We start from the raw sequence: 18,106 nt of genomic DNA on the forward strand, positions 1-18,106 counted from the left end.
GCGGTTCCCGGCTGAAGCGCCTAGAACCACTCGGACACACCGGCCGGCTGAAAATTTTATGTTCAGTAATCCTGAACCTGTAGTTCGAGATGAGAAGTCAAGTAGCGTTTAATGGATGACAGCGACACTTCTATTTTGTTTTACATTGATTGTTGAAAATATCAGTCAAGATGAGAGGAGACTTAGTTTTAAAGCAGCAGGAAGGGACAGGTAAACTGTTAGTAAAGACATAAATGGGATCAGATACCAGCACAAATCACGACGAGAAAAAGGTTATGGATATATGTTGCGAACATTATTAGAGGCAATTCCTGGTGTCCCAGTTGAAGTGAAAGATGTTGAATCTAAAAGTCCTGAGGTCAAAGATGAAGTGAAATCTAGAATTTATGCACACGAAAAGTCTATGAAAGATTGTAATACGGCTCAAAAAGCAAGTAGGAATGTTTCAATGAGAGATAAAGATATAGGTTGGAGATAAGGTGCAAGAAAACAGTGAACGTACTTAAAGAAGCGATAGTAGCATCTGAAGATGAAATGAAGGAATTAATTTCAGAAACTGCAGAGAGAACAAACAAACACAAATAGAACTGAGAGTAGATGGACAAAAGCAAGACTAGGCTAAAGTTATTGAAGACCAAGAATATGGGCAGTACAAAGACGAAGTTAAAATTTATTTTTGTCATGTTTTCCAAGAACATAAGGAACGAGCTAACGAAGAGGTGGAAGAAATAGAAGAGTCCACTTCTGCATTACAAGATAGAATTTGAAATAAAAATTCAGGAAATGAATGTTGCAATTCAGCGTATGGCAATACACACAGAGTATAGGAACAGCTTCAGTAACATCAATTTTGTGTCAAATGGTTCATTGCATCCGGTTGTTCTCCATGATGTGGTCTATCACCCCTAAACGTTTGATGCTAACATTTTGGAAATGCCTCTACATGTGCGCATGCGCGAGCCCTTTGTGTGTGTGTGTGTGTGTGTGTGTGTGTGTGTGTGTGTGTGATGAAAGTTGTGTTGACAACTAGGAGTTTTTAAAAGAAATAGCCGCATCCATTGAGTATGGGGGACGTTCAGAAGAAAATTCACTTGATTTCATAATCCTGTATAGTATAAAACCTCACGTACTTCTCTCCGGCCATGTAAACATCATGCCTTGGAATCAAACAAGACCTGGATATGATCCTGAAAATTTTTCTTCCGCGTTGTCTGCAATAGTGGTGGCTGAAGGACAGTGACGAAAATATTGCCGACCAACGATATCCAAGATGTGTGTGATGGTGACAAGTCTGTCAAAACTTGCATGGCAGAGAAGCCGTTGTATTTCTTGGTCTGCTAACAACATTTATTCTCATTTCGACCCACTGGCCAGCTATTTTCCTGCTGAAATAGGACCTGTGGATTTGCCTGAGGAAGAGGCAGTACCTCGGACTGTAACAACAACAACAGCAACAACAAATGTAGCGGTTACTCTTCATATTGCCCTCAGTATGTAGGAATCTGTATCGCACTTTTTATTCAGCGATTCCGCGCACCATCATTGTTGTTAGTTATTGATATGCCGTCCAGTTACGATGATTGTTAGTTGATAGTCACATGATAGCGTCATACACGTATAAGGACATCATTGTACGCCATGTAGAAGAGGAACTCGTCCAAAACCACTATGTTTTGGCACTCAGCACACCAGCGTCGACGTTCACGTACGCTTTGCATTCTGAGGTGTGTATGGTTGGTCGGCAATAGACGCCACCGGTGAAATCCGCAGCATACGGTATTCAATCATCGACGCAGACAGGTACACACCAGTTGCAGCGCTCCCCTATCGAATCAGACCCGTGTACCTAATTATGTGGCTTGCTACTGTCACGCGACAGGAAACCGTCATCCTGTGCTATTTTCGTGTCGCGTGCTCCATCAGCCCAGAACCCACTCTTCGCCGCGTACGACCTTCAACTGTCAACTAATTATACATGTCATTATAAAGTGAATAAAATAACTTGGCGATTGACAGGTTGCAGTGGCGCGGAACAGTGCATCTTAAACGATCTAGGACGATGACGACAACAACAACAATCGTGCAACCATCCGTCCTTGACAAATCTCTGTATGTATATGCAAAACAGGTGACCCAGAGGGCACTTGGCACTCCCAAAAGAGCTACGATTGACTGGCAGATGGCCCCTACCACTCTACTCGAAGAAACCTTGACCACAAATTAATTTGAGGAGGAGAAGGAGGAGGAGATTAGTCTTCAACGTCCCGTCGACAACGTGGTCATTAGAGTCGGGGCACAAGCTTGGATTATGGAAGGATGGGGAAGGAAACCAGCCGTGCCCTTTCAAAGGAACAATCCCGGCATTTGTCTGAAGCTTCTTAGGAAAATCACATAAAACCTAAATCCGGATGGCCAGACATGGGTTTCAACCGACGCCCTCCCGAATGCGGGTCCAGTGTGCTAGCCATTGCACCACCTCGCTTGGTAAATTTATTTTAATCGAAGAAGTATGCTCCATATCAGCCAAATTGGTGTTTCGCAGAGTTCAGTCACTCTGTCGTATACCAATACATTCCCATACTGAGATCGCCGATACATACCAGCACACTCTTTCACGTTTCGCAGCTATTCAGTGTCTGAGATTGACGTAAAAATCGGCTTAACAGTGAGATTAGTGAAAGGGCTGCTATGGCGCCGTATACGCTATCTGTCTGCAAACTTAATAGTGGTTATTGATTCACTGTTCAACGCATCCGCCTAGTTCAGGTTAGTCCAGGCATTGCAATTTTCACTGGTTTAAGGGGCTCCGGAAAGGCTCAAAATCATGAAAAGTTCAATTTTTACTTTTTTGCGTTTTCTGAATCTGCAGACTATTACCTTTTAATAGATATATAATTTATTCAATTCCGAAGACTACAACTATTTTTAAATTTTTTTTTGAAATGTGTTCTACATGGGCGTGACCCACTGTGGCGCTGTCAAACTGCTGTCAAATGGTGTTATTATTAACGTCCGTGTTCATCAGGTACATTTTAGTGATGTGAGATAAAGTATGTGTTGTGGCTAACCTGTGATGGTTCAATATATATCGCTGGTGTGATTGTCGATGTTTTCATGTTTATTTACTCTGTCGTTATCTCGAAAAAATGGTTCAAATGGCTCTGAGCACTATGGGACTCAACATCTTAGGTCATAAGTCCCCTAGAACTTAGAACTACTTAAACCTAACTAACCTAAGGACATCACACACACCCATGCCCGAGGCAGGATTCGAACCTGCGACCGTAGCAGTCCCGCGGTTCCGGACTGCAGCGCCAGAACCGCTAGACCACCGCGGCCGGCATGTTATCTCGAAAATATTCGTAATTAATTCTGTTTCTTGAGTCTCTGTTTTGTTGAAGTATAATAATGAGTAAAAGTAAAGTTATTAGAAATCCTCTGAAGGCTTTTAAGAAAAGGAGAAATGTTGGAAAGCCAAAGGTATGTGTTATTACTGTAAACATTAAAGACGATTAAAATCCCCAACATAGCTTGTGTCCCAAAGAAGAAGACAGTTGGTGTAAATATAACAAAGGATTGCTAACTGGTGAAGTGTACACTCATAAGCATAGTCTGCCTCATGCAATAATGGAGGTGATAAAACCTATTTTCAGAGACTTAGCAGCACCTGAACTGTTGAAAAAGTGTATTCACGGAAAAACTCAAAACCCCAATGAAAGTGTAAAGAGTGTTATATGGTCGAGAATCCCCAAGACTGTATTTGTTGGAATAGAAACACTTCACTTTGGTGTGTACGATGCTGTTGCGACTTTCAATGATGGCAACATTGTAAGGTGCAAGGTATTTAGAAATATGGAAATGAAGATAGGTTCTAACATGGTACGAGCGATGCTTGCTTTAGACAAGGAACGCCTTCGGGCTGCAGACAGGGCTGTAAAGAGTCTAGAAATACAAGCAAGAGTAAACAGGAGGAGGAACAAGAGGAAGCTGGAGGAAGAGTTTGCAGAGGATGAAGATAATCCATCCTATGGACCTGGAATGCACTAAAAAGTTAATCCAATCTTGGTCGCTCGATTCCAAAACTTTTATTTTCTCATACTAATTACATGTTTTCTAAGGATCTTCCAAACATATTTGTTTCAAACTTTCAGTAAATGTTACACAGTACCTTCTGCATAATTTAACACAGCCTTTTTCCAAAAAACTGTATATTTTTGAATATATAAATAAAAAATTGCAAAAAAATGTTGTGAATTTTCATTACAATTGAAAAAAAATCATCTTTAATAACTGAACTAAAATTTGGTAAAATCCCTGTGTTAAGTTGTAACCCATATTCCAATAAATAATCTGTAAAAAGTTCAACTTCCTACCTCAAATACTTTGTGAGGAAAGATGTAATTTATAAGCGTTATTTTAACATTGCAAGTATAGGGCGTTCCGGAGCCCCTTAATATACGCAGTTTGTTGTACAGTTATATCTAGAGTGATAAATTTCTACCAGTTAGGATGACGTCTGTTGCGGAATTTTATCTGTACATTCGATCGGCTTTCTGGGTACTACACCGTGCTGGATCATGTATTAAATGGGTGGCTGGAAGTTCCTGTAACGACTAATGCTCCACATCTGATAACCAGTGATGAACTATAAAACTCCACCCTGAATAAATCAAACATGATTGCGCGTTGCTTTTCAAGAAAGGGCGATGATTATAGTTGACCGTTCCGCCAACAACGAGGTCATTATGCACGGAACACCAATTAGAATTGAGGAAGCAAAACGGTCGTGTCATTTCAAAGTAACCACCCCGATAGTCACACCAAGCCAATTTAGAGAAGTCACTTAAATGTTGACGGGGTTTTTAACCGCATCCCTCCCAAATAAAAGTCTAGTGTTCCACTACTGCGCTAAATCGATCAGTTGTTTCTTAAAGTAGCGCCAGCAACATCGTTGCAGCAGGCAGCTGTCTGTTATGAAACATAAGCAGTTTACACGCTTGTCGCTCAGTGAAGAGAGCATACCGTTTGAAATATGCATTTTAGACCATTTATTTCTTACCTGAAAATACTCAGATAAGGATGCTCTATTGGTTCTTTAATTATACCTTTAAAGTTTTGGGACACGCTGTATAGTTATGTGACAAAGTTACGCACATACACTACAAGTTGGTGTTATTTACACTAAAAATAACCAGGAGTAAACTGACGCTTCCAACAAGTGCCCTATGCCATTTACGGACGAGCTCACTGCCGATGTTCATTCGGTCACATCTTGAGCTGCTCGTTCCTGACATGTCTCATCTCTGCTCTCCTCACATATTAGTTCTGTTTCTGTGTATGTTTTATACATATACTGATTCAGTAAATTTATTGTATTTAAATATTACTAATTTGTATAGTGGCTATTTTACATATCAAGTTCCGCCCCCGCACCCCCCCCCCCCCACCACAAATACTCTTCTTACCAAATACAATTAGAAACTTGTCCATCTACGGCGGAAAGACATCACCTTCATACTCTTTGTGCAGATTTTCTAATTTAGGTATGACAGTTCTACAAGAGATGAAAGACCTAACAGCGCGATGTTTTGTATAATGATGTCTGCTCTTTAACCTACCTCCCTCAGCAAGGATAATCTTTGATACAGTTCACTATCATCAAGAGCAAGTCGTTTAAAAAAAGTCTTTAAATTCCTTTCCAGCAATGCTTCCACCATCACCTGCCCTTGACATAAGAAAGAAAGAAGATTAGCTTTCTGTCCACAACCAAGTTATAAGAGACGAGGCAGAAGCTCGGATTTGGGCGGGCTGAGAAAGAAATCTGCCGTGTCTTTTTTGAAAGCAGCCTTTCATCCTAATCATGAAAAGCTTAAATCTGGGTGGTATTTAACCACCGTCCTCCTGAATACTCTGTGGAGCGCTCTTTGGCGAAATGATTCAATTCTATTGTCAGGCTAAGCTCACCTCGAAAACATCTATAATGACAACGGAACTCGCCTTTATTTTAGAAGACCTGACATGTATGAAACAATACTGATCCTCTCAGATTCACGCAATGCGTTATTACTCAGATGTAAACCTCTGCAGTAATATTTTAACAACAGTGTGTCTTGTAATATATTGGAAATTTTATGCCCAAATACTAAAACTCGTCTACCACTGTTAGTAAATGATTTCCCAAGCTAACTCCCTCAGCTACACCTGATTTAATTCGACTATCCTCCATTACCCTTGTTTTAATTTCGTTGTTGTTTATCTTATAATCTCTCTTCAAGACACCATCCATTCTATTAAACTGATACTCTTTGTACCTTAGTGCATCTGGCAGAATTACTTTATTGACAGTACTTAACGTTTTCATCTGTTATCACTGAACTTTAACTATTTCTCCAAATTTCTGCAATGTTGACTAGAATACACACTTTGAAATACTGAAGTTGTCAAGGATAAAACAAAGACAACTTAAGGCTGATTACAACTTGTACAAGAAACAGACTGCAGTTACAATAGCCGAAGTACATTTATGGGAGACAGTGGTTGAGAAGGGTGTGGGCCAGGGATGTAACGTATCTCCATGTTTTTCAGTCTGTTCGTACATATAACTATAAAGAAAACCAAGAATATATTTGGAGTTCACTGTTAACGATGGCAAACAATGAACAAAATCAGATCGTAGGATGAACACGCAAGGCCACTACAGAATTCCACTGCTCGCCTGTGTTAACTAACGCCGCAGAAGCATGCAGAATCGCATTATGACTTCTATGATGTTCATCTAGTGCCACAGTGGTAACTCGATCCCTCTCGTGAGTCATAATGGATTGCTCCTTTTGTTTACAGAAAGAGCTGTTTGCCTCGAAGGCGGAAAGCGCCTCTGACGGTATGCGCGAGAGGAAGATGTCCTCCTCCTCCACCGGCAGCATGAAGAATAAGTGGCTCAAGGCCTTCAAGAGCCTCAAAGCCAGCAACACCAGCGACGGCGCTCTCAAAGAGACGGAGAAGTAAGTCTAACATCTCACATCCTCTTGCCTTTACTCTGCATAACAAAGACACTTCTCTAGATTTTTACTATGTAGTAATATCGCTTCGACAAATTGTGTGCCTTTAACATAATGTCAGTTCTCACAATCCTGAAAGTAAGTTACCCATACGAGACAAATGAAAGACAATTTTCATATTAACATCATATAATCTTCTGTGAAATCTTTCATTAAATGATCAGTTTTCGCACTCATAAACGTTTAATGCCTATTGAATGTAGTGAGGCAAAAATATCTAATACTTGTGTTTCTTGTACTAGCTCGGCATCGAGTAGAAGAGAAACTCTATTTTCCTTAATGGACCACTCAGTTTCTATTATTCTTTACAGCAAGGTGGTCAAAGTTAAACTACATTTTAAAAAAATATTTCTTTAAAACAGTTAATCTCTGTTAAAGTCAAAATTACTATACATATCTACGACAGACACGTTTTCATTTTTATCCGTAAAAGTATCATCAGTGGTTTCAAATTACCATATACTTGTAAAAATATTTTCCATTATTATCTTGTGTACTCAGTTGCACACATTTTTAGCCATCTTTAAGTTTAAAACAATTATCTTGGCTTTTAGTTAATACGTGTAAAGGTTTACGAGTTGTACTTAAGTGTCACATTTGCACTGGAAACGTCCTTGCCCTTTAGTATATGAACGATTAACTTTCGTCTAGAGCGTAGCATCACTGTATTCCACTTATCTGCAGTTTTCCGTACAGTGTACGTATTAGGCAATTTAAATGACAATTTTAAAAGCACATTACTATGTTGTGATTCAGAGGAAAATACGAGGGTTGGAACTTGAATAGTGGCAACTATTTATTTACAGCTCGTACAAAATAGATACGTGTTTCAAAGTTTTACTGGCCTTCAAAGGAGTCACCAGTATTGTGTACAACCCGTTGCCAGCGATGTGGAAGTCGTAGGATACTCTTAGCAGTGCCAGTTGTGTTGACAGTTCGAGCGGCGCGGTCTATTGGCTCTGAGCACTATGGGACTTCTAAGGTCATCAGTCCCCTAGAACTTAGAACTATTTATACCTAACTAACCTAAGGACATCACACACATCCATATCCGACGCAGGATTCGAACCTGCGACCGTAGTGGTCGCGCGGTTCCAGACTGTAGCGCGGTCTATTGCCCGACGAATTTGTAGCAGTTCTGAAGCGAATGCCGTGAAGTGTTTCCTTCAGTTTAGAAATCGACTTGAACTCACGAGGGCTTAAGTCAAGGAAGTGAAGTAGGTGTATAGCACTTAGCAGCCCCATCAGTCAAACAGCTTGCACTGTACGTGCTTGAGCATTGTCCTGCAAAATGGTCATTGTCTGCTGAAAGTGTAATCACTTCAGTCTCTAAGCTGGTCGTAGGTTGTGTTCCATTGACCATCATTTTCCAGGACAATGCACGTACAGTGCAAGCTGTTACTGATTTGTTTGACTGATGGGGCTGCTAAGTGCCATACCACCTACTGCACTTCCCTGACTTAAGCCCTTGTAAGTTCAACTTGATTTCTAAACTGAAGGAAACACTTCACGGCATTCGCTTCAGAACTGCTACAAATTCGTCGGGCAATAGATGGCGCCGCTCTCACTGTCAACACAACTGGCACTGCTAAGAGTATCCTACGAGTTCCACATCGCGGTGGCAACGGGTTATTCAAAATGCTGGTGACTATTTTGAAGGTCAGTAAAATTTTGAAACACGTGTCTATTTTGTCGAGCTGTAAATAAATAGTTGTCAATATTAAAGTTCCAACCCTCGTATATGAAGCTGCTCTCATAATCTAAGCAACTTAAAGTAGGGATGTTATGTACAAATGCTCAGACTTCGTATGACTCAGAAAACGGATACAACATATGCTTAGACTTTGTATGAATCTTCTCTCCAGCGAAGGAATACAAAATAACAAGGAACCAAAGGACGCTGGACATTTTTCACTGCGTGTCGTTTCAAAATGCGACGTGGTCCTCGCAGTCATACTTTTCTCTTCGTCGCGCTATACCACGAAAGTAGCCAGACATTGGCTGGTATGGCAATATTTTCGCTTATCTTTTGATTACTGGTATAAGTACGTTACAGATTCTACTGTGCACTCTTTGATGGTAGTCATGTGCTGAGGTGTTGTACAGAGGATGAGAAAGGAAGATGAATAGTTTTTAATGTCCGGTGTACGCGAGGTCATTAGAGATGGAGCACAAGTTGGGCCTTGTTCTTTTTAAAGGAATCATCCCGATATTTGTCAAAGTGACTTAGGTAAACCACGTAAAACTTAAATCTGATGATCAGAAGAGGAGCTGAACAGTGATCCTTTAGAATGACAGCCCAGTACCATAACCACTGTGTCACAGAAGTGGGAGGGGGGGAGGAAGAGGGGCTGTGTACCTGGTAGTCATGATTTCACTACATTTCTATTTTTTATCTCCATATTTAACATATTTTTGTTCGATGTAATTGCCTTTTGGCTGTGGTACATTCCTTGTATTGTTAATATGTTCTGTGAGAATTGTTATTTCTTACTACTTGCACGCTTTTTATGTTTTCCCGTACGTAAATATGCTACATGAGATCGGCATCATATTTCAGGGGCGTAATAGTATTGTTACAATTTCTGCTGTTTCCTCCTGAATCTCTAACATATCAGCTAACATATTCCTATTTCCAACGATTTAACAGTGTTCCTTTTTGTTGTGGCAGTGTGTTTCTTCGTATTAAAAGCTAAGCTAACTGAAAAATGTAATGAGTGTATGCTATAGAATATGTCCATCATACCTGAAAGTTTGTAACATCATCACGGAATCATCCTGTGTAAGGGGCAGTCAAAGAAAAAAAGGGGCCCGCACGTTGCCGATGTTGTTTCGACTACGCTGCAGAAATTTCGCTGGGAAGATCTTAGATATCCTCCACATAGTCCCTATCTCTCTCCATGCCATTTCCATATTTTTACTGTATTGAAAAAAAGACATTCTTGGTCGTCTATTTGCTTCGGATGAAATGCGGCACGCCTGGAAAGAACCATGGTTCCGTAAACAACCGCAAAAGCTCATTGACCGTCTTGTCTCACTGTGGGATGAATGTGTTAACATAAATGGCGATTAATTTTTTCCCCATCAGTCTTGTTTTCGTTTGACTGCCCCCTTATACTCTCAGGCCATGATGATGCTTTTGCAAAGAGAAAACAGAACATGTCTAGTCTAAACACACACCATAATTTTCAGCTGCTCAAGTGATGATAGCTAAAACTCTTCGAATCAATCGATAAACTTGCAAATGAGAAACAAGTACACAAAAAGATATTTGAAAATTTTAGTTAATTCTTGGTAATACCCAAACAAAAACTGAAGCCAAATATTTTTTTTTCTGCTCACGTTTTTCTAGAAATCATTCATTAACCAGTACTTTTATAATATCAAATTTATTTACAGTTTCTTTCGCAATTAAGTATTTTGTCTCTTCAGTAGCAATCTTCAAAATTCGTTACACAAGTAAAGCATTGAAAACGTATGTACTAATTTTTGTCATCATAAAGAGCACAGGTAAGAGGAAACAAGTCAGCAATGCCGTTTTCACCCATTACTCGTGTAACGAGTAAGGATTTTTAAGGCTGTCAGTACTAATCCAGATCTGTCCCTTCGTAAGTGGTTAAAATTAAAAAAAAAAAAAAAAAAAAAAAAACAAGACCAGCTAAATTAACGTTCATAGCATCGCTACCAAAGGGAACACATGGTCAGTATTATCAAGGAACCTCGGGATAGTATGGTTTCTGTTTTACCATAATTCTCTTGACTTTATATATGACTGCCATTCCCAAATCAAAAATATTTGCAACTATCATCTTCTACTGATCGAAGTGCGCCACAGTTGTTAATAATCAGGGTTGGTATACCTGTTCTGCCTTCAAGATTTCCGTGATTTCGCTGAATCAAGAGAGAAAATTGTGTTAATTTCCTAAATAGGAGAGGGTGTCTTCATTCATCATCCATTTACAATTGTCTCCATTGATATTAAAGTCGAAGAGAAACTAAACCCTATCATTCCTTTAACATCTCGTTCTCATTCCGAGAGTGAACACAAATCTTAGTGGTAATGAGAGTAAACAGATGCTGAACCGCAAGAAGTTATGATAAAAATTATTGCGTTTCAAAATTTCGGTAATGATTCGTGTACTATATCAGCTATGTTTCTCTTCCATTAATTATTTGTCCTGTAAGTAAGTTATAATTGTAGCTATGATATATGGTTAGTATATCCAGTTTTGAACAAACATCGTGGCAAATCGTTCGTAACTGTCAGTCCCATCTTGTTCTTTTTCTTATCCCAGCTAATTCGTTGACAGTGCGTTATCTTTCTTCTGTTTCTCTCTTCTTTTATTCCTATTCTTAAAATGCCTTATTGTTTTGATAAGAAGTTCAAATGTTCAACTGCTGAGGTCATCGGTCCCTAGACTTACACACTACTTAAACTAACTTATGCTAAGTACAGAACACACACCCATGCCCGTGGGAGGACTCGAACCTCCAGCTGGAGTTGCCGCGCAATCCGTGACATGGCGTCCCAAACCAATCGGCCACTCCGCGCGGCTGCAACAGTCATTGCCGAATTGCAGAAGTGCTGAAAAAGGAAATTCTTCTGGTAATGTGCAAATATTTATTAGTACTGCAGTGTGACGTGCATTCACATCAGAATGTGGAAAAGCATTTCTCGCCAAGTCGATAATTGTCATTTTGAATACACATTCAATAAAAGTTTGCATCACCTCGGTTCCGAGAGTTCCGGAACCTATACAGAATATTGGAATAGAAATCAACATAAACATCATTTCCGCTATTTTTATTGCTCATGAAAACTACACATTGCATGTTGTACCACCATACAGGGAGACCTTCAGAGGTGAGAGGTGTTGGTCCAGAATGTTGTACACACCGGTACCTGCAATACCCTGTAGCACGTCTTCTTGCATTGATTCATGCCTGTATTCGTCGTGGCATACTAACCACAGGTTCATCAAGGCACTGTTGGTCCAGATTGTCCACTCCTCAACGGCGATTCGGCGTAGATCTCTCAATCTATCCCAGGCATGTTTGATAGGTTTCATGTCTGGAGAACATGCTGGTCACTCTGGTCGAGCGATGTCGTTATCCTGAAGGAAGTCATTCAGAATATGTGCACGAAGGGGGCACGAATTGTCGTCCATGAAGACAAATGCCTCGCCAATATGCTGCCGATATGGTTGCACTATCGGTCGAAGGATGGCATTCAATTATCGTACAGCCGTTATGGCACCTTCCATGACCACCAGCGGCGTACGTCGGCCCCACATAATGCCACCCCAAAACAGCAGGGAGCCTCAACCTTGCTGCACTCGCTGGACTGTGTGTCCAAGGCGTTCAGCCTGATCGAGTTGCCTCCAAACACGTCTCTGACGATTTTCTGGTTGAAGGCATATGCGACACTCATCTGAGAAGAGAACGTGATGCCAATCCTGAGCGGTCCATTCGGCATGTTGTTGGGCGCATCTGTACCGCGCTGCATGGTGTCGTGGTTGCAAAGATGGACTTCACCATGGACGTCGGGAGTGAAGTTGCGCATCATGCAGCCTATTGTGTACAGTTTGAATCGTAACAAGACGTCCTGTGGCTGCACGAGAAGCTTTATTCAACATGGTGGCGTTGCTGTTAGGGTTCCTCCGAGCCATAATCCGTAGGTAGCGATCATCCGCTGCAGTAGTAGCCCTTGGGCGGCCTGAGCGCGGCAAGGCATCGACAGTTCCCGTCTCTCTGTATCTCCTCCATGCCCTAACAACATCGCTTTGACTTACTCCGAGACGCCTGGACACTTCCCTTGTTCAGACCCTTTATCGAACCGCGGTATTGACCATCTAGGCATGATTGAACTACAGACAACGCGAGCCGTGTACCTCCTTCCTGGTGGAATGATTGGAACTGATCGGCTGTCGGACCCCCTCCGTGTAATAGGAGCTGCTCATGCATGTTTGTTTACATCTTTTGGTGGGTTTAGTGACATCTTCGCCACAGTGGAATAACAAAAATCGAAAATGGACGATAATGTAAAGTGTATCTTTAAAATCATGTGAACAGCCGTCCGATGATGAACTTGCCAGTTCAAAACCGGTAACGGCGCTATTTACCTAAATAAATAGCAGTATTAATGGTGGCTGGTTGCTGTTTTCTTCTCTGTAAGAATTAACCTACATTAATTGTACACAGCCACGGTCTCACCATGTCAGTTTTAGGAAAAATAGCAACATCAGGAACTCCCAATCCTGGGGAGTCTATTCCGCATATTTTCTTGCCCATCGGTGAGTCCATGACAATGGGGTGTACGACATGGAGCTCGCCGTTGTCGTAGAGAACGGAGGTTCGCATCATGCCATGCCATCGTCTAACAGTCCGATGCGATGCATGACGTCCTGTAACCTCTTCGGCCGCCGAATTCATTTCTGGAGCACTCAGGTCATGGTTTCTTTGACTCAAAAGTCGTAGATATCGATCATCCTGTGCGCCTGTCGAACGTGGTTGACCTGTGTGGTGTAAATCCCCAACACTTCCTGTCAATTGGAACATATTTCATGTCCGCACCATATCACTTTGACTCCAGTGCACACGACGAGCAACGTCTTTGGTTGATGAGCCTTCCGCGCGTTACGTGATGATGTTGACCTGATAATTTGTGGCTATTTTCCTTCTTGGCATGATGGATGTTCACTCTGCTGTTGTCTAATGGGTCACAACTGCTGCTTTAATCTCAACTGAGGCGCTGCAATCCATTAGACTGTGTCGATTTACCGGCAGGTATCTCTCATGATAAATGTGTATATGTTTACAAACAATGTCGGGGGTGACCTAGCACTGCCGGCCGCGGTGGCCGAGCGGTTCCATGCGCTTCAGTCCGGAATAGTTACCATAGTACCACACCTGCAGGACGTATACGGGCCATGTAACAGCTTTGTCATCCTCCTCGATAGCTGCAAGCCAGTGGGGCGTATTACTAACCTAAGGGGTCCGGGTTCGATTCCCAGTCGGGTCGAAGATTTACTCCGCTCGGGGACTGGGTGTTGGGTTGTCCTTACCTTCGTACCGTTATAACCCAAACGAAAATCGCCTGCGTGGCGTCAAATGACGAGTCTAAGCCTATGTAACTTCGTACCAGTGTATGGCTAGGTCTTAATGAATGTTCAGAATTGCAGAAGCACACTGTCGATCTTCCACTGTTGAGATGGCTGCATGAGCCCGTTCCGAAAACCAATTAAAAACCAGTTTTGTTGATGCGTGTATAGCGTAACTTTTTGGAGTAGAGAGAGGCTCCACTCCGTAACACAGCGCACATGGCCGTCGTGTTATGCATGGAGATTGGCGAAAAGAACATCGCATCCTATAACAATCCTCGGATCCCGAGCCCAATTGCCAGCGGCCAGGCATGATGAGCGAATTTGGAATTTTCAGTGGCGTCCCGGTTTTTCAAGCAACGTTAGACAGGAAAAAGAATACCGACAGTGAACTGTTACTTTGATTGTAAATTACGTGTACAGTGCACATATCTGAATAACAGTTCTAGTCAAACCGAGGATGGTGATATGGTCAATGCAGAGTACAGTGTTAATCAGTACAGTTTTATGGCTCTCATTAAGAGATCGGAATTAATAAAGAGAATTCAAGCTATAGATACAGCGGAAAGCGAAAATTTAAATTTGGATGTAGGCATTGAATCGCGAGAAAAAGGAATAGACCTTAATCGTGTTGACACTGTATGAAAGTATGATATGAAATTGCAATTGTTACGAAAACTGAAGGTCGATAGTCAAAAGATAATTCCAAATAATCAAAAAATAAGCGCATATTTGACCAAAGGATTAGAAGATTTCACAATTTTAAACAAAGACCTAAATGAACGTAAGAAAATAATAGAGAATTCTCATCAAAAACTGAACAAAATGGTAGATGATCTTTATCAACAGGTGATAACAGATACGAAAACAAACGTTCTGATGACATTCAAGACATAAAACAATACTATGAAGAGAGAGAACACAAGGTGATGGAAGTTCATTATCAGTTAATATTACAGCGACAAGAGATTCATCAGACTATGGAAGCTAGTGCAGTAATTCACGGTGCATTGTTGACATGAAAAGGTCATGGAACTAAAGTAATGCAGGCATCATGTTGATTACTGATGCACGCGGGCAATCTTGTGAGTTTGAACTTAATGTTAATGAACTGGAGAAATCTGTCAAAGACAAACATAACTACATTACTGACAGTGATCAAAATTTGAAACAAGAGGATCTCGATTTATTGATGCAAAGAAGCTACAATGACGACTGTTATTTCAATGTAAAGAACGACGATTTTGCTTTGAAAGTGCAGTTTAAAGCTTAACGTTCGTAAATCCAAATGAGGGAAATATAACAGGTCTTTGTGCACAACAAGTGTGTGTCGGTGACTACATGACGGGAAAGTCAAGCGTAGAAAATGTTATGACAAGTACAAAAATCAAAACAACATTCTTAAGTGAATATTTGGCCAAGGATCAGCAGAACGAAGTACGTAATTTATTAAGCCATGACCAACATGCTAAGAATCGCAATCTTAACTACAAAAAATATTTTGAGAAGAAATTCGAGAGAAAAATAGCTCGATAAACAGTGTGAGGAGAAGAAGAAGAAGAGGGAGATTATTCTCTTACTTTCTAGAAAGAAGAGAAAAAGTGACTGGCAAGCTAGGAAGAAGAAATTTCATGGTTACTTTCGAGTGATAACAACTAGTGACGACTTTCAAAACTTTGACTTCTTTAGGAATTTATTAGTGTTTTCATAAATGAGTGTGAAACATAGCTGCACTATTTTACTCAATTATTTGCATGTGATTTACTGTTGACATGTGGCGGCAAGTGCTTTGTTTTGGCGTGATGCCACCGTGTGTTCACACTCTATGTTCACGCGGTGCTGGTGTGCAGCGTTCTGTCATCCTGATTTCACGAGTGCAGACATCTGATTCATAGCAGCAGTACTCTATCACCAATCGCTAGACCAACAGTTAGTGTGCCTTCCACCAAGCAGCATTTCAGTCGACAACCTGCAAACCAGGCGGTGCTTCGACTACGCTGCACAAATAAGCTGCGCGATCGTTTTTGAAAGCCGACTTCTTGCCTTCTTCAGACATTCGTGATGAGTGACTGCCGGGTAGCACCCAACAGTCATCAAGAATGTCTGAATAAGTTGCCTTACTGACATATAGCTATTTCTGGATGATCCCACCCAACTGAATACTCTAGAGATATTCAAAATCTGCACTTTAACTTTATCATATGAACAAACCGAGCTCTGCCACTATCTTTACCTACGAATCAGGCCACAATAAACTTCACTTCTTTGGCCCCAGGTATTTGTAAGACATGACTTTTTCCATTTGTGATTCATTAATGGTGTAGTGGAGGGCTACCACTTTTTTTACGATTGGTGAAGTACGTAACTTAATTTTTCTTGCATTAAAAGCAGTATGATTTTTGTTAATTCAGGTTCAACTGAATCTCTTGTTTAGTTTTAAAATTTTAATTTGTCTGAGTGGCACGACTGCAATCCAGATTAGGCAGGATTTCCGTAGCTTGTTTGCGGAATAGCTTGGGTATAAGGTTAATTCAAAGCCAGGCTAATTTATAGTCGTAACAGGTAGTCCATTAAAGGTGTAAAGGCGAATTTCTGAGTAAGCATTCAGACTTCATTCCGATTCTTACCGTTATTATACACAGAAGGCTGCCTCAAGCTCAATATTAACACAACTCTATCTGCTTTCCTCCAAACACATTCTGTTATCTGAAAGAAAATACCAGAAAATACTAATTAGCGTTATTCATCAGTCGATCGTCTTCACTTGTCGCGAACTAATTATCGCAATTCTGTTAGCCTGTGGGAGGAATGCCGTGATGCAAATATCTTTCTAATTTAATACCACTTTTATTTCGAGATTCCAGGTTCAAGTTTATAAATATTATGAGCAGTCATCCTTAAAGATGTATAACATTTATTAAGATTCTCTGTGATATTAGAAAAATAATTGAAAGTCTTCCAAAACCAGCCAGTCATTTCTGGTATGGAATTAGTATTGCTCACACTTTTTTTGTTTTTTGTTTTTACTGGAATTACATGTTTTACACAAAACATGATCTCCTAACATTATTCTGCGACAAGACAACGTTAAACTTTCCTCAAAATGGTCTGAAAATTGTTCAGTTTTTAAGAAATTTGGCTGAATCCCATTCATGGTCAATGTGCATGCAACTGATCCAAATATCGTATTAATTAAATCAGTAAAAAAGTATTTACGGAACGTATCGTTCAATTCTGCGTCAAGACATCTTGATTTGGGTTCTACACTGTTTTCCCAAATCATTTCAGGTGAATGCTAGGACAGATCCTTTGAATAGGCCTAAATTTATTTCCTTCGTGATCCATTCTCAAACGATCGACTACTTCGTTAATGACCACACCCACAATAGGTTTGTAAACTTTAACTTTTCCCTCTTCTTCCGTTCCGTCTTGATATTAAACTCACAGGAGGTGCTTTTCTGCTCAGATAACACTGAATTACGTTGGATGAAAAAGGATACAAAATTTCACGGTCTCCTCTAGATTTTCCCATGCGTTATGGTTTTGAACCGTACATATCCATATTACTTTTGTATGGTTCTTTTTTGTGCAGTCTGTCCATATTTTATTAGGCTGTGGTCTCAGTTGTTTCTTATCTCTTAGAATTTATCAATAAACTTGATCCATTTACCATATATTCGCCTGACTACATGTGCCGCTCACCCCTCCACTCACATATATATGTCCGTCAATGCTAATATGATTATTCAATGCAGAGCACTCGTCACCCGATCTCGTGCAGGACTTCGCGTGATGCGACGAGCCAGAAGAGGAAAAAGCCTCCCACGGAGCTCACGGTTCTTCCATGAGTTTGTGCGTGGCTCACACTGGGCTCCGAGGTACTGCAGCCCAGGCTGTATTCCCTTCCCCGTGCTCCTCCCTCCATGTCCTCTCTCCACCCCATCTGGC

General features: G+C 40.8%; 1 protein-coding gene across 1 annotated transcript in view; it reads left to right on the forward strand.

The window, feature by feature from the left end:
* LOC126249492 (uncharacterized) overlaps positions 1 to 18,106 on the forward strand; it is a 1,087,724-nt gene that overhangs the window by 659,076 nt on the left and 410,542 nt on the right. The window contains exon 9 of the mRNA XM_049951143.1: positions 6,841 to 7,001. Coding sequence (XP_049807100.1) covers positions 6,841 to 7,001 — 161 coding nt within the window. The remainder of the gene's footprint in view (positions 1 to 6,840; positions 7,002 to 18,106) is intronic.

The sequence above is a fragment of the Schistocerca nitens genome, chromosome 3 (assembly GCF_023898315.1).
Source record: "Schistocerca nitens isolate TAMUIC-IGC-003100 chromosome 3, iqSchNite1.1, whole genome shotgun sequence".
NCBI lineage: Eukaryota > Metazoa > Arthropoda > Insecta > Orthoptera > Acrididae > Schistocerca > Schistocerca nitens.